Below are 17636 nucleotides of genomic sequence, written 5' to 3'. Positions count from 1 at the left end.
GCGGTTGTTCACTGCATGCGCTGGCGGGGCGGGCTGGGGGGCGGGGGGCGGCGTGCGGCTGGGACTTCACGGCTGGCCCGTTTGGCGGCGAGAAAGGGACTAGGTGTACCCTGCGCTCTTCCCACACATTCTGGGAGCTCCCTCTCTGTCTGAAGATCAGTCTCACTCTAGGAAGGAGTGGAGGCCCCGAGGGGCTGGTTTCCCCAGCATCTTCTACCCACCTAATTCCTTAGCCCCGTGGGGAGGTACCGCCCCAGGGAAACTCACCGTCACAGGGGTGGGCAGGCGAGTGCGCCCGTCAGGGGAGGGGACCTGCTGGATTCAAGGGCCAGGCCTTTCTCTGGAGCCCCAAGCAGGACTTGGAGGACAGTGAAGGGGTCTGGGACCGTTTACCTGCAGAGTGGGAGGACTCATGCCTGGAGGGCGTCAGAGAGACAGACTTCCCAAGGGCAGCAGGGAGCAGGGACTCCCGAGACACACGGGAGAGGTGGGCCTGCTCAGGCAGCTTCCCGAGCTCCCATTCACGACACTTCCGCCTCCCGTCCCTGCTGACATCGGGGCCTTGCTCCGCGGCCCGACCCTCGGTGACACGGCATGACTCCAGGCTTGGAGGGGGTCTCCCTTGGCCCCATGACTGTGCCCTGCCCTGTGAGCAGGAGGCGCTGTGACAGCGGGGAGGGGTCGTGTTTCATCCAGAGAGAAGCACGGAAAAGGCACCTCTGGGGTGGCCCCCGCAGGCGTGGGTTGGGGGGAAGTTTGAATTTGGCTGGCAGAATGCACCAGAAGCTAGAGAGCCATTCTGAGTGGAAATGATTAATACCTTTAGCCTGATTTGTTTTCGGGGAGTGAACTGAGCCCCTTTTTTCTTCTTTTACTGCTTGTTTCAATTGCATTTAAATGGGAGAATGTGCTGTGAACTAGGACTTCAGAGGTAAATATTGATTTCTTTCACTCCGGAGCGAGTACCTGACAGGAGGTTGGGGACAGGGGAGGGAATACACAGCACATGCTTCTCTCCCCGTAACTGTCAGTCATTCCCACCAAAGGAAGGAGACGGGGACACGCATGACTGACGCCGAAGTCCCCGCGGGTGCCGAGCACACCCGCGGCGATTCAGGTGAACAGACGACAGAGGTGGAGAGAAGACACCGGGAAGAGGGCGGGCAGGGGCTCACAGCCGCCCCTCCGTGGCCGGCGCACTGGGCCGAGCTCTGCCTTCACCTTTCTGGAAGGCTCCGTGCCATCGGACACTGGGAGCAGCCTGCTCGCTACTTCCACGACCCTCTGTGGGGGTGTGTGCCGGGCGCTCTCCCAGAGCCCAGGCCTCCCTGCTGCCCGCCCGCCCGCCCGCCCACGCAGCCAGGAGCATGGCTGGTCGCGGCCCCGGTGTCTGCTCTGGGCTCCTCGTCAGCATGGAGGCCGCCAGCCCCGCTCCTGAGCTGGAGACCCCCAGCCACACACGGGGCTGCTCAGGGACGCCTGCCTAACGTGTCTGCGTCCGAGGGGAGCGAGGGGTGGGGAAGCAGGGCCCGGGGAGGCCTGGAAGGAAGGCCACAGCCAGGGCCTGAGCCCGGGTCACCGGCCGGAAGACTGAGGCATGACTTCCCGGAGGAAGACGTGGGTTCTCGGAGGGGAGCTGGCCTCCCCCGCCCCGTGGGCCCCTGCGGCTGGACCTCGCCTGGCACGTCTCCCGCCGTCCCTCTGAACACTGACACTTACGGGTCCATATTCCTTTTCTAAGTGTAACAAGTCTATTTAAAGAGAATCCTTCCTCCATTTCTCCGGCATTTTGTCTGCTAGAACCTCCATGAAACGCATCCATGCTAATTACGAGAAAACAAACAGGTGCTTTTGGGACCAGGGGAGCGACGGGGACAGAGGCAGACGTGCATTTCACAGAAGCCCCGCAAGGCGCGTCTTTCTCGGTGCGCACAGGGGCCACGGTGGCCATGTGCCCGGGCACCTAACACTGACAACACCCAGGGTCCCCGAGGCCCTGCTGCCTGCCCGTGGGCGCCTCTCCTGAGCGGCTCAGCCAGGCCCTCAGGGTCCGCCCCCGCAGACGCCCCCCTCCGGAGCAGGCGGTACGGGAGAGAGCGCGGTGGAGGGTCACGGGTGCGAGGCTGCTTTGCAGAGGGTTTCACGGGGCTTCTGCGGAGCGCGCCCCTCGCCCTCCTCCATGCGCCCCACTCTCACATGATTTACCCTCTGTGTCTGTTTTATGTTCCTGCAAACCAGGGACTTCCTTCCGTCCCTGCGGAACCCTCTCCCACCCAGCCCTCTGCAGTTCACTGAACACTCCCGCGTGGCACCCCCGAGCATTTCCGTGCAGCGTCTCACGGCGCGGGCGTTCCTGACCCCATCCGCACGCGGGGACACGGAAGCTTCCAGTGGTCCAGGGACTCATCGCACGTCAAGCGGCTGGAAAAAGCGAGGGCTGGACCTTGGGGTCTGCGTGACCCCAAGTCCAGAGACCTGCCTTAGAGGGTGCAGGCTGAGGGGCCTCCCTGTCACAGGGTTAAATTCCCACTCTGACCCATCCCCATCCGCTGGGGGCTGGCCGTCTAGCTCTCAGCCATTCTTTGTTCAGGAGGACCACTCCGGGAACAATACAGCTTCACAGCTCGGCTGTCCCCCGAGGCGGGTCCTCCGCTCTGCCCCCAGCGCTGGACCTAGCACACCTGCAGGTAAATCATGCGCAGCACGAACAGCTTAACAGAACCCCTTAACCCTCGGGACTGCACCAGTTATCCGCGAGTCGGCCCCGAGCCCCGCATGTCTGCCCACGTCCAGTGCTCTTCCAGAACCGCGGCCAGACCCCGGCAGACCAGGCACCCGCTGGGCTGCGCTGCTGGGAGGGGCGCCCCCCGCCCCCACGCCTGGCTCTGTCAGGGCTGCGGGCTCTGCCCCCCACCCTCCCAATGCAGGTACCTCACTCGTCTCCCTTTCCCTTGCCCCCTGCCTGTCCTGCTGGCCCCCCGCTCCCGCTTCACTTCCTCTGTAAACACCATTCCAAGCAGGCTATGCTTTCTCCCTCCCCACATCCCAGAAACGCCCTAGAAGTGCCCTAGCTGGGGAGCTCCCTAATGAAGAGGGGCTCCGTGCACGCCTGTCCCTGTGTGGCCCCCACTGGGCCTTTCCCACGGCTCAGTTACAGTCCATCGTCTCTGCACCCATCCCTGCTACCCCTGCAGCTTCTTGAGAACAGGGACAGGCTTCTCTGTCCCCACCCAGTGCCACAGTCTGGGCAGGCACAGGGGAGGGGCTGGGGGCACCTCCAGGAACTTCTGCGGTGGAACCTGGAAGTGATGATACATAGAACAGGCTGGAGCAGCAGGCAGCCCTGCTTCTGTCGGGCAGGGACCCACCCGGACGGCGTGGAGGTTGGCAGGTGGCGCGCTGTCCGTGGAGGGACCCCTTTGGCTCCAAAGTCCCAACGGCCCATCCCCTCGTTGCACAGAAGAGCTGGGACTCAGGAAATACAGTGCCCAGGACCACGCGTCTGGAACCAGAGCCCGATTTTCTGACTTTTGGTCTTAAAACCTCCCCTGCCCCCCACCGCCCTGCAGGAGGCGACCTCAGACCAAGCCACAGGGTGGGTGTCCTTCCTGGAGGAACACGGGTAGAACATGTGTTCTGGCGCCTGGGTAAACAGTGACAGTAACAGTAACATCACACGGTCACAGTAACAGGTCGTCCCACAGACACGTCATGGTGTTGAGGACATACTGGAGGCTCTGAGATCACACGGTCTTGTCACAGCTAAGAGCTGTCCAAACGGTCTGAAAGGAGGAGAGGAGGAGGAGGAGGAGGAGGAAGGAGTGGAAGAGGAGCAGGAGCAGGAGAAGGAGGAAGAGGAAGAGGAGAGAAGGAGGAGGAGCTCTCGGTGTGTGGGGACTGCAGGCTGGATCCCCGGACAGGGCACATATAAGATCCAACCAAGGAACGCATACAGAAGGGGAACAACAAACCCATGTTCCTCCCTGTCCCCGCCACCTCTTCCTCTTTCTCTCTAAAACCAACTTAGAAGAACACACTGATGGACTGCTCTGCCTTGGACAAGATGCCACAGAATGCCTGCGAGAGGCGGCGGCAAGGAGCGCGGCCTCCCCGGTCACCAAGTCCCCAGGAAGCCCCGGCACTGGCCCCAAGTGTGTGAAGGGGGCTGTCTTGCCCAACAGCAAAGCCGCCTGGAAAGCGGGGCCCGTGGGGAAGCCAGCCTGGAATGGCTCTTCCACAGCCTAACACCCGTTCTTCTGTGTCACAGACCGCACCAGCCGTGATCTCTCCCCAGGACACCCAAGGCCACCCGCGTATGACAAAGGAAGACTGAGGGAGAAAGAGCTGTGTCGTGGCGGGACCCCACAGTGAGGAAAGAGCAAAGGCCCTTAGCTGGGACTTTTAAGGGGACTTTTAAAGAGCGGCTGGGGGACGACAATAAACAACACGCTTTGCATCACGCCCTCACCCAGAGCTTCCGCAGCACTACCCGTCCCCTTCTGGAGCCTGGGACCCCCCTGCGGGAGCCAGAGAAGCTGTGGGCCACTGAGGTCCTGCTGCTCCCAGGCTCAGGCACCCACCGACTCTGCGATCCCGTCTGATGGCCACCGGGGTTCCCACGCACGGCCAGGCGCCGTGGGACCTGGTGCACTGTTTTAACGTGGCTCATAAATCAATGACAAATAATAAAGGACAGACAAAACCTCTGCTGGCCCGGAAATGAAAGGAAACCAGAGTGATGCCTATTGGGACGGCATCGGTTTAATGTCTATTCGGTTTGTCCCCTTGTGGAATGAAAACTGCCACCAAACCGCCTGCATTCAGGGGTTGCCCACATCCCTAGCACCCCCCTTGAGCCTGTCATCCTCACTGGGCTGCGAAGGTGCTGACCGCCTTCACTTGGGACATTCTAGTTTGAGGGACTCCAGGACAGGGATCGCCCTTCATGTCTCAGGGGGGAAAAAAGCCCACTGTCAGCTCAGTGACGGCAGGCAGACGGCTTCCCTTCCGGCACTTTCACGTCTCAAACCCATTTTTAAGTAAGTTGAACCAGGTTCCTATTTATTAAATCGTGCCTTGGGGAACAGCCAATCTCTCAAGTGTCATTAACGTCCTTGGAAGGAACAGCACCCGGGGCTGCAGGCAGGAAACAAACAGAGAAGCCTGCCGATCCCCTTGGTTCCCAGGGGCGGCTCCCGGGACCTGTGGCCGGCCCAGTCGGCCCTCGTGGTGGGGAAGCGCGCAGCATTCAGGATGCCCCCAGGGGGGACACAGCCTTCGCCATCAACTCCCAGGCTGCAGCGAGCTCCCGCGACGGGCAGGGCGTAACGAGACTCGGCCTGGGAGAGGCAGAGGGTCTAAGACGGGAGCTCCCATGAGGAGATGGGCTGGCTGTGTGCCCGTGCGTGTGTGCGTGTGAGTGTGGGGAGCGGGTGTACGCTAGGGAGTGGTCATGAGTGCGTGTATGTGTGTGTGCATTTGTGTATGCATGTCTGTGTGCGTGTGTACATGCCTGTGTGCGGGTATGTGGGCTCGGTGTGTGTGCATGTGTGCACGTGCGGGGGTGTCAGGGAGGTGCGGGAACATAACATCAGCACCTGCTCTGCGAGACAGAGAGCGGCCCCTGTGTTTGGGCGCCCCACTGACAGCACAGCACTCACGCGCTCACACGCAGGGTCCCCAGATACTCCAGGTTACTTCTCAGCTGTCCGCGGGGCCACCGAGAGCGGCACACATGCCAGACACGCTGGTGGACGTCAGACACAACTGTGAACCCCACACACGCTCCCGTTCTGAGAGCCTGCAGCCCAACGGGCAGGGCCCGGGCCGTTCCCCTGGACACCCGGGGCGGGCCGAGGGCTGGGGAGTGGGTGGTGGTCAGGGACGGTCTCCTGAAGGAGACGACCCTGGTCTTGAACACGGGGAGTCCCAGGAGCCAGACGGCAGGAGTATCTTCTGCGGTCCCTTCCCCTGCAGCAGCTCTGACTCCATGCCAGGGCGGGACCGAGTGGGCTGCAGCCAGACCCCGCCCGAGCCTGAGGGGCACCGCCGCCGACCCCCTCAGGTGACCTCGGCCAGGGTGTGCCTGCGCCCCGGGGCAGGAGTTTCTCCCCAGCAGGTAGGTTTCACTCCCTTAAGGGATAATGGACCCAGGCCTCCTCCGGCACTCTCAGAACGGCAGACCCCCTTTCCAAGGTTAAAAGCAAGCACGCTGACTCCATGGTGCGCACTGGAAACAAAGGGAGACCATAAATAGTATCCTGAGTTTCTAGAGGGAAGAAAAGGTATAAATAACTATGGTTCACAGAAAAAAAACTATCATAAATCCCCAACTGCAGAAATATATATGTATAGACAGGACCAAAAAGAGGGGGAGGAACTGGTGGAAGTGTCAAAAGATATTCACAGGCGGGGAGAAACCATTCACCAGTCAGGGAAGATTTAAAGCCTTTCGAAAAGGGGGGGTGTGTGGGCAGATTCATCTACCGTGGGAAGACCGCAGGAGGCCTCCCCTCCCCCCTGTTCTTCTCTAGGTTGTAAGGAGACAGCGGATACTTGTTCTTTTCTGAAAGTACTGACCCCACAGACAGTCCAAAGCCCAAGCTGTAAAGATTTCCGGCTAAACACAGCCATGCCCGTCCTGCGTGCGCATCCTGCTCTGAGACACTGCAGGGTCCAGCCTCCCTGGCAGGGTCTTCTCTGCGAGGATGACTCAGAATGGCTCCACCACAAGAGGCTATGGGGTTAAATTATTCCCAGACACAAGCGTAATGCAACTTTGACGTAATGCGACTATGCGCTTGCCTGTCTGGAACGAGCCAAAAATGGGCCCCAAACCTGAGAGAGACAGAGTGCCCTCAGCCAACAAGGTGACCCTGCAGAGAAGGGGGGATCAGTGACGACCGAGCTGCCTTGGCCATGGACATGCACCAGGAAACGGGCACCCAAGCGAACGGGAACAAACCAACACCATTAAAACTCAAATAAAGTGGGATTCTGCAAATTACAGCAGCCAGGCAGCAGCGGCGTGGAGCATGAAGGGAAAATCGGGGCTTAGAAAGAGGCAAGAGAAGCCAAGTTCAATAGACGGATGTCTTCGGGTTCGCGGAAGATGTTTTAGATGACACGGAGGGCTGGACCGGAGTTTCCCAGAGGGCCACAGATACATCCCGGGCCTTATTTTTACTTTTACAATTTCACACAGAAATGGGGTTTGCAGTCACTACTTTGCAATGAGAGCTCAGCAAGTAATAAAAGTGACGAAAGAGAAGGCAGTGCTGGATGGCAGCCATCAGGAATCACACCAGACACAGAAACCTCTGAGCCAAGGGTTCTTCAAGACAAAGAAGAAAAGACTCAAGGAAGAAAGGCTGGCAAGTGACAGAGGAGAGGAACCCGGTGCCAGGAACCTCAGCGAGTTTCTCGTCCCTGGGTGTCTGTGCTGCAGGTCCCCACTCCATGACAGCAGAACCAATGTGCTGGGAGGGCCGTGAGGTGTGAAAACATCTCAGGGAGCGGCCTGAGCGTAGCAGCAGGAGCTCGAGGTAGTTAATGTGGGCACGGCCCCAGGGTCCAGGGAACGGCACAGCATTCTTCAGCCAGGAGCCAACCCTAACTAGCCTCCATGTGTGGCTGAAAACTGGTTACCCCAGCAGTAAGGGCCATGGGACGGGAAAGAGAGGAAAGTCGTCACTGAGACGTCAGTATTTATATACAGATCGGAAGACGGGGCATGAAAAGGCACGAGGTGTCTGTGAGCAACAGAAAAACGTGCGGCGCCACCTGAGGTCAGGAGGCCGGGAGACGCGTACGCGCTCGGTCCCTGCGTACCCAACGACCCGATCGCCTACGGAAGACGCACACGGCCCCCGCACGGGCTTTCCAAAGGCATTTGAATCCATCATGAGGGTCATTACGGCGCACTGTCAGCCGGCGTGGATGGGTGTGACGACCCCCACACACCTGAGGGGTAACAGAACACACACGCAGGTACAGCGGGTAGGAACTGCGGTCACTGTCAATTCTCACGCGACGCAGACGTCCTCCATCCTGCAGGAAAGACTCCTTCGCCGAACCACAACAATGGCAGAACAACCGGGACGGGGATGTGGGATAAATAACAGGACGAAAGAGCTAGGCTTTCACTACGGCGTCAGAGAACGCAAATCTGCTGCCATCACGCGGTCCCACACGCTCCCAGGTGGTGACCTGAACACAAAGGAGGTTCTGGAGGGGACAGGTGCACCGAGAAGGGCAGGACGGACCCTCCCATTACCTCTGCCACGTGGCTGGACAGCGCTGGGTCAGGGAGGGTCTGCCTGCACTCTGAGTCCCAAGGTGCCTCTGTGGGGACACTGAAAGGACAATCCCAGGGACTCACCAGGTATTTGAGCTTAAAGGGTAACAACGCAGGAAGCACCTCACTGCACCCCTTTTGTGGGTAGGATAAGGGGGAGATCTCAGCTCAGACCCACTCTGCAACAGTGCAGGGGGCTGGGGTCTTCCATGCCCGAGTGGAAGAGGGTTACGAGTCTCTTGCGTTGATGTGACTTCTCTTAGCCTCTTGTGCAGCTCAACGATCAAGTGAACAGAATGGAATAACTGTTTTTAGAAAACAAAAGGATTTCAAAGCCTCACACAAGTCACTCTCCAGACCCCGCGCCCCATTATTTTGCCACAAGTCTTAGGAAATGGTCAACATCTGCCCCTGAGGGAGGGGGGGACTGATTCAGGGCTCCCCGTCCTGTGATCACAGAGGGCGAGGCGCCTCAAGCCAAGCCAGTCAGCTGCTCCCACCAGAGGCCCTTGTCCAGACGGGCAGGGCGAGAGCCGTGCCGCGACCAGAAGGCGCAGGGCCTGGAGTTAGACGGGAAGGGCTGGATCCGAGCTTCCCTGCACGCAGGGGTCAGCCACAGAGGTGGCCTGCATTTCCTTGCAAAAATAAGGAACTCCAGAACTACACGGCAATTCTGGTGTCGGCGAGTAACCAACACGTCTTCCAGGGAGGCCTGCTACTGAAGGGACGGCGCAGACTGAGCGCTGCACGCCGGGCCCGGGCAGGAGCTGTGCCGGCTCCTCTCCTCCCGACAGGACTCAGCTTCCCCGTCCAGCTCCAACCGCCACAGGGCACCTGCCCGAGAGGTCAAAGGCGTGGGAAGTCGCTGGGAGGGATGGGCTGTGTTTGGAAAAGCTGGGATTTCTGTCTTTTTCTTTCTTTTCATCAGCAGCTACACATGTGGGAAGAGCACCTGGGATTCTGATCAAGATCCTGGCAGCATAATTCTGTGCCATGCCAGGCTGGGGTCTGCGTGGGGAAGCGGGCACTTGGTCCTTCCCGGGTCACCCTGCCACTGGGCACTGGCTGACAGCTTCGAAGCATCCAGCACGTGCAGGGAAGAACGAACAGAACAGTGGCAATCCTAAGGGTCACTGCGGAGAACCAGGGTCGGGGACAGAGATACAGGCCTGTCAACCAAAGGTACTGCTAACCAGTCACTCGAGGCTGGTGGTACAAGAACGACTCCCACCTCTGCCGGGGGCCCCGCCCTCCCCAACGCCAGCAGCCCTCCGAGACTCTATCCGGGCACCAGGGCGTCCACGAAGCCCTTCCTGCCCACCACCTGTCCCCACCCCAGACCCAGGTTCAAGGTGGGTGCCCCCTGGTGCTCCCACGGTACTTGGGGCACTGGCCCACCTCCCTGAAGCAGTCATTACTCTTGGTTGAAACTGCTGGCTTGAGATCTGTGTTTTTCAGATCTCCTGCCCAGTTCTGCTTGTTGATTGATTTTTTCCATTTTCCTCCCACGCACTGTATCATTTACTTACTTATGACCGTACGAGCATAGCTCTCTCTCTCAATAGAACGTAAGGTCCTCAAGTGCACCACACGTCTGATTTGTTCCCTGCACCATCCTGAGTACCCAGATGGCAGTTGGTGGGGAGGGCCAGCACAGGGGTGCTCGCCGAGTGGATGGAGAAGTCACTTCCCTCGAGAGGCTACTTGCCTCTTGAGCTCAGGACCTGTCTGAACCCTGGAACCCAGTGTGGTAGGCAGAAGAGTGCTCCCCAGCCCCCAAGGATGGAGCATCCTAATCCTCGAAGCCTGAGAATGCTACCCTGCATGACCAAGGGGATTCTGCCAAGGAGGGTAAACTGGGGGTCCTGAAATGAGGAGGTTACCCTGGATTAGCCAGGGGAGCCCAGTGCAAGCCACCGGAGGCAGGAGGGTCGGGCTCGGGGACGGCCATGGGACGCCAGAACCAGAGGTCAGCCTTCGGCTTTCCAGCCTCCCTCGGCCATCACGTTCAGCCCCAAACCCCAAAAGACTGCAGATTAATCCCTTCCCATTATCACCCATAAAAAAGCTGATACAGAAGATTCTTTTTAATTTATACTAATGCATCACGACAGGATAAAATTGTAAACAGCATACAATTGTTTTTTTTTAATATGGAAAAAGAAATTTGTGTTTGGCCCTGTGGAAAATATGTGTGTGTGTGCGCACATGTGTGTGTTTACCAGGAAACTTTAAAAAGATCTCAAAATATGCTATCCAACAGTCATTTAAATTTTTTTTCTGCAATGAACAGCGTGTACTCTGTGACAAGGTGTTCTTGCTTTTCTTCTCTACAGGATATAATTTACAGGGCATAGTTGGAAAATCAAAACATGAAACCCAGTGTACTCAACCCTACCTAATAAGCATTTATTGAGCTGCTACTACGTGTGATCAGAGAAGGAAAACTCTGACTCCAAAAAACCTCCGCTGCCTTGCGGCATACCTCTTCAGGGGAAAGGCTAAGGGAGTAAACCCCGACAGAAAATCCGGAGCCGGAGTCCCTAAGGCGGTTTAACATTGTAGTCAACACCGGCAACTCCTGCGGCACACCTGAAGCCAAGCTGTATTGACTCCGTCTTTCCCTTGGACCCTTCAGCTGCGAAGAGAGGGGGGGTCTGCTGCATGGGCAACAGCAGACCCTCCATATCACCCTGTCCAGGCTCTGTAGCTTCAGCTTCACTGGAGAGGACACTCCAGCGTCATCGCAAGATGTCGATTCAACACGGGAGGAGACAGATACCGTGTCACTCCCGAGTCGGACTGCACAACCATTCTCGGCGGTGCAGATAGACTCTTAAGAAGCTACACCATCGTCTCTCGAGACGGACGGCTGCCGATACGATACGATACTACGTGTGATGTGTTGCGCTCGAGACGAAGCTCCCAACATCTAGGCGCCCCCCGTGGAGAAGGGTGAGCACCAGCCAGTGACCTGAGTACGTTGACGTGGCTTCAGTGCACTCATTAAACAGATAAACTTTCTCCACGGCAAAATCCTGAACCAGAGTTTAATTAATTTATCTCTCTAACAAAAAACTGCTGCATTTAAATTTAAATAACAGGACAGTTGACGTCAGAGGGCGTTCTTTCAGGAGAGCCCACTGCGCTGCCATCCCTGGGCCGTGGGCGTAGGTGTGAATGTCCGTCCACCCACCCGCCCTCTGTCCTGTCACTGACCCAGAGCCCTGGGGAGCGAGGGGCGGGCCAGACCGACAGGAGAATGACCAGGACATGGTTCTCGGGGAACGTCCCCAGATGCAGCCACTGAAGACTGCGCCCGGCAGGGATGCGCGCCCAGCCCTATGTATTCAGTGGGCCGGGAGAGTCTCTGTGTCGGTGCCTCTGCCTCCCGCTACCGCGGACCCACCCTCCCTGTCACGCCGCTCGTACGGGTGCCATCTGCCCTCCCCTGGCCGCGCACTGAGCCGCACCGGAGCGCCACAGCCTCTGCGCCGCGGCACTGCCAGCGGTGTGCGGTGCCATGGCCCCGGGCAGCAGCACCAGCCCAGTCCCTAGAAAGGGGACGCAGACCACAGGTGGCAGCACCTTCCCACAGCTCTCAGCAGGACGTGGCGCGTGGGAAACGTCCAGCGTCCTCCCGACGCCCTCCCGAGCAGACCCTTCCTGAGTGCCAGGCAAGCGCAGGACGCCACGTGTCACCACACAAAGGAGGCGCCTCGGAAGGTCAATGAGACAACTGGAGGCGGTAAGCCAGGACACGGGAAGGAAAGGCATGGGGGAGCTCAGCCCGGAAGAACATGGATCTGTTCCCACCCAGCAGAGCAGCGGGCCCTGGCGGGCGGAAGCACCGGGCTGCCCCGCCCCCCTGCAGCCCAGGGTCTGCTGAGAGGAAGCATTCTGGGGCGGAGTGCTTCAGGACACGCAGCCCGGTGGTCGCTGGGACGTGCTCAGGCTTCTCCGCGGACCGAGAGATCCAGCTGAACCGGGGAATTGCTCAGCCTGAACACGCTCCGCAGGGCACCCGGGCACCGGTGCGGAGACGGCTCTGCCATGTCTACCCTTCATTCCCCAAAGGCAGGTCGCCGGGGACACATCACTCAGGGGTCCCAATGTGAGAGGCAGTTTGAGAAACATCTTTGTGAGCGCCCCAAAACACTTTACCCTTTTCACTAAATGAACTACTTCGTGTTTCCTTCTTGCTTTCTGGTATAAAAGGTAGAACGAAATTCGCAGCTGCGCTTGGGTGGCTCGAATAACACACACCGCCCCCAGGTTTCTGCTCAGACGTCAGACCCGCCCCAGCCCACCCTCCCTCCCCGTTCTCCTTTCACTTTTCTCCACTGCACTGCTCTCCGGGCGGCACCCTTTGTGTCTCACTGACTCGTGTTTTGTCTCTTCCTACAGAGATAAGCGCCCGCAACGGCAGGCTCTGGTTCCCCGCCGGAGCCCCCGAGAGTGTGCCGGACAGCAGCTGGCACTGACTCAACACTTACTGACCAAAAGACGAAAACAATGGGTAACTATGTGAAACTCTATGGTCAGCAACGTCAACATTCTCCATGGACTTGGATGTTCATCTATCCCGGTGCTGATGTGCTTAGTGCCTTTGTTTTGTTTTCTTAAGTATTTGCGTGAACCAGACTAAATCTTTTGTGAGACGAAGCGACGGCAGTGCAGACAGAAAACAAGGACGACCTCATCATCAGGCACACGGCATGTTAACAGACGGGAACCTCCCTGAGGCCAGAGGAGAGGGCACGGGCCAAACCATACAATTAAAGTCGAGGAACCTTTATGCACAAACGGACCCCTTCCCGCCTATCCCTTCAGCCACCCATGCTGGTCTGATCAGGGTGACGTTTGGCACCTAACAGGCCCTGCACTGGGAACCCCTCCTGGCTCCTCTGGCTGTCCCCACAGGCCCTGCTCGCCCCACTCGGGGGTGCTTTTCCCACAGATGTGTCCGAAGGCGTCCACATCATTCTCGCTGCCACTCTGGATTCTCTCAAAGGCAATGAGTGAAAAGTTCCCAGGATTTTCAGAAGTATATCACACCTCTCCCCTACCGCACGCCCCCACACACGGAGCTACGGAAAGTACAATTCCGTGATGATCACGGGCAGCAAAAGAAAAGCACGCAACGCGACGGATCCCACGCCAGACTCTGCTTAGGGAAGAAAGTGAAAGCCCCGAAACACTGAGGGCGGGAGAGGAAGGTGGCGGCAGCGAGAGAGGACAGCGCTTTAGAGGGAGGGAGGGCTGTTACCTGCTTCACGACGGCCACCGTCCCGGGAGCCATGGCGACCACGGAGGCCACAGCCGCAGCGTCGTGCGTCTCGGCACCCAGCTCGATGAGCTGCTGCAGGATGTTCACGGCGGTGGGGTCGAGTCGGTCGCCTTCGAGGAAGAAGCAAACGGGAGGTCATTCAGGCCATGGGTTCTGAAGGTCACGGAACACAGAGCCAGCCCATAGGAGCGGCCACGCGGGGGCAGCGCGTCCTCAGGGAGTGAACTGGTGCTTGGCCATCGCTCACCATGAGAGCAGAAACGGCGTGTACGGTTCTTGGCGGCTTACAAGGCACTTTTTATAAGGACATCTCGGAATCCTCTGCCGCCCCGTGAGGAGGTGACACCGTGGTGTTATCCCCATTTTACGCATTAGGTCTTTCCACACATAAAAGCCGAGAGACTTGCCTCTGGCCATTGGTCAGTCCCACCAAAAGCCCAGGTGTCCTGAAGCGGGACATGGCCACACGAGACGGAAGGCCTGAGCAGCGCTGGCCACCGCGTCCAAGGCAGAGGTGGTCCCCGCGCGCACGCAGGGCAGATGGTCAGCAAGAGGCAGACACACGGGCTCTGGGACCCACACGCAAGGACGCCTCACTCATCGGGCCAACAGGCTCCGGGGCGTCACGCCCACTGAGGCTGGGGGCTCTTTGAATCACCTCCGAAGACTGGAATCCACGCTGTGAGGCGGCTCCCGAGTAGACCCTGCCCGCCTGTACCAGCCGCTGGGCCCCCCGGGACCCTCCTGAGCACGGCACCCCGGCCCTGATGACTCATTCACCAGAAGGGAAGTCACTGCGCGGCCTCCAGTTAGCAGAAGAGCACGCAGTCTCTGCCCCCGTGTGCACCCTCCCGGCCGGGCTTTCTGTGGGCCACGTGCCACCGTGAGTGACGCAGGAAGAGACAGGAGCTGTCCTCTATGTAAAGGGCAGGATGTGGCATGACTGACACAGTGACGATGTCAGTGACCTGAAAACATTCAAAACGCAGCACCCCGAATTCTCCCTACACACACACCCTCACGACCCCCCCCCCTCTCTCTCCGGAGATGTCTCAACTGTGCCCTGCAGCTAACCACTCCAAACCGCCAAAGACCAAATAAAACATTTACCTTTAAAACTCACTGAGATAAGGATTAATCCAAAGAATAAATGAGACATTTTCCTTGAGAACTTCCTGAGACAAGCGTTACCTCCTCATCCATTTATTCCCTCAATGACCATTTATCAGGCCTGCCCGTCAGCCAGGCACGTGGCTCCCAGCGGCACACAGACAAAGATCTAACACCGCCTGCCCTCTTTCGGGGCTCCCAGGCCCCCGGACAGATCTGTAAGCAAATTACTAGAGCTCCGGACGGCTCCCCACTGGGAAGACAATTCGGGGAACGCTGTGGCAGTCGAGTGGGCTCCCGGCAGATGGCATACAATCTGAATCCGGACGATGACCAGGAGTTGGCAGGAGCAGCGCTGCAGGGGAGGAAACAGACCCCTCCCAGAGAGCAGGGGTGGGCACGGGAAGGCGGCAGCTTGCACTGAGAGCTACAGGTTCTGGCCGCGGCCAGCACAGCCCAGTGGCGGGGCAGCAGCACCGGGGGCCAGGACCCGGGGCGGGGGGGCTGCGCCTGCACCCGGCAAAGTCTGAACTGCACGCCAAGAGCGAAGATGCGGCCCTGGACACCAGAGAGGCTCCAGAAGCGGTGAGCAAGCCCGTGGGGTGGAGAGGGACAGGCTGCCTCTGCAGGGCTGCCGCCATCGCAGACGTCACTGAGTGGGACGGAAGGGAACAGTCACACACGGCCTTGGCCCTGGGACCTGCATTTCCCAGCCGGGGCCTTCACCGTCCCATCCGCAGAGCCCGCCTCTCCGATGGGCTGCAAAGCGGAGACCCTGCCTCCCGAGGGCCCTGGAGCGACCGGCCCCGCGGAGTTCCCGTGCCGACGACCGTGGGGCTCGGGGATGTGAGGACGGGCCGGCAACGGCGATTTCCTAACTCCTATCTCCTGTCACGGTGAGCGCGTCCTTCTTCAAGCCCTGGCCTGCTCTCTGTCCCCCGCGGTCCATCGTATGAACTTGGGTCCTGTTCATATTCCGAAAAGTGCATTAAAAATGTTTTCTAAGCATAATTCCCCATCAGCACTAGGCTGGCCCAGCGGTTTGGTTTTTAAAGCTGATCTCATATTTGAAGATGGTGACATTGGATATAAAAACCCTGATCGGGGCCTTTTCGGACGTGGAAGCAGGCCGTGCTGGGCCCGCAACTGTGGGGGTGGCTGCCCCAGGGGAGCAGCTGGGCCCTCCGTGCCCTGCCATCCCTGCAATGCCCGCTGGGCCCCGCAGGCCCTGGGACAAGCCATCCGGAACGATGGCCACGAAGCGTGGAATGGGGCTGGCACCCCAGGGAGCATTCAGGGAACTGACTGCAGGGCCAGCTGCAGCCCCGACCGCAGGTGCCTCTCAGCGAGCACCCACAAGGAGGAGCCCTCTGCGTCTGTGCTCTGGGACAGGGGGCCCTGCTGCTCCCAGGGGCTGTCCCGTGCATTTGATGTGACCGTGGGTGGGGGTCTGGCGGCACTACGCTGAGCCACGCCCGGGCGGTGGCACCTGTGTGCTGTGGCTCTATTTCAGGAGGCAGAGGGCTCCCAGCTGGGCCATGGGACGGCTTCTGCAGTCCCAACGCTGGGCCAGGGACTGGGAAGCCAGTCCACTGACAGATGGATGGCAGACCTCACTCATTCACAAACTCCCAAGTTCACTCATTCCACGGGTCTAGCACAGACCAGCTCTGGGGTGTTGGGGGAGACAGGTGTGGCCCCTCACCGCTCTCGGAGGTGTATCTCAGGTCCTGCAGCGCGGCCACGGCGGCCTGCGTCCCCTGCATGTCCTCCTCGGCTTCTGTGATGTGCAGATACTGGGTGGAGGGCTCCTCGGGAGTTTCCGTTGCTGGCTAAATAAACACATGATACGCAAGTGACTTTTTGGAATACCAGTGTTACCCAGCGTCCCAGGATAAAGGATGGAAACCAAACAAAAGGACTTTGCAAGCCCAGGGAATCAGCTGCTCCGAGAGAAATCCTACTGCTCAAAGAGAAAGCTTCTCTTTGCAAATCCCAAGACTTTAAACCTAGCCTCGGTAGAAAGCTTCCTCCTGCACATCCCTGCCTCAGGGGACAGATGGCTGCTCAGAATTAGAGGTTAGATGCGCTCAGAGGCTCTCATGTGTGCCCTTCCAGTGGGTCCCCTGTCTCCTCCCACTGCCACCAGCACTGCCACTGATGGTCCCCGTGCCCAGGAGCTTGCGCCACGCGGCAGGCAGAACAACCCAGCAGGGGTGATGGCGGACGGAAGGGAGGACACAGTAATCACAACCCGCGTGCGCGTGCAGCACACGTCCCGGCTCAGGGTCCGAGCCCAGGAGACCTCAGCTCTCTGTGCCTTCCTCGGTTCTGCGTGACGGGCATGATACACAAGTAGACACAGAAAAAGTGTCTGTGCAAAATGAGGACTTTGAGCCAAGAGGAGCTCAGGTGCCTTCACAGGCAGCGCGGCCCCGAGGGAGAGAGAACAAAGTTCCCGCAAGAACTACATATCAATAACGACCTCCTTCTGGAGCGGACGAGGCGTCCGAGTAAAACTGTAAGGCAGGGAGCGTTCATGTCGGCAGTAATGGAGAGCAGAAAGCAGGCCTGGACGCGGAACGCGGGAGCCGGTCAGTTCTGCTCCGTGAGCACTCGCCGGCGACAGACGCAGACGAAGGCCCGCACGGGGCTGTTCTCTGACAGCCAAGTTCACTCAGGCGCTTCCGCCCGACACGTACTATACCTACCCAGTGAGTACTGATGAATGCGTAAACAAGCGAAAGGTGCGGGTTTCCTTTCCACTACTCACTCTTAGGCGGTGGATCAGCCCCCGCTGATGGGATCAAGGATCACCTGAGTCTGTAAGAATCCGCTGCACATGGAACGGCTTCTCCCTCTCCTCGGGGGAGCGCTGCGTACAGATAACCATCGGCAGGAAGGATGGGGTCTGCAGGAGGCGTTCCCGGGAGCGGGGGG

General features: G+C 59.1%; 1 protein-coding gene across 1 annotated transcript in view; it reads right to left on the bottom strand.

The window, feature by feature from the left end:
* ZFAT (zinc finger and AT-hook domain containing) overlaps positions 1-17636 on the bottom strand; it is an 86536-nt gene that overhangs the window by 1183 nt on the left and 67717 nt on the right. The window contains exons 13-14 of the mRNA XM_090283332.1: positions 16402-16528; positions 13566-13696 (exon numbers count right to left, since the gene is read on the bottom strand). Coding sequence (XP_090139458.1) covers positions 13566-13696; positions 16402-16528 — 258 coding nt within the window. The remainder of the gene's footprint in view (positions 1-13565; positions 13697-16401; positions 16529-17636) is intronic.

The sequence above is a fragment of the Furipterus horrens genome, unplaced genomic scaffold, assembly GCF_987537825.1.
Source record: "Furipterus horrens unplaced genomic scaffold, mFurHor1.1.pri manual_scaffold_7, whole genome shotgun sequence".
In the NCBI taxonomy this organism is placed as follows: Eukaryota; Metazoa; Chordata; class Mammalia; order Chiroptera; family Furipteridae; genus Furipterus; species Furipterus horrens.
Note: the sequence above shows the minus strand (reverse complement) of the source record. Positions and strands in the feature narration are given on the sequence as shown.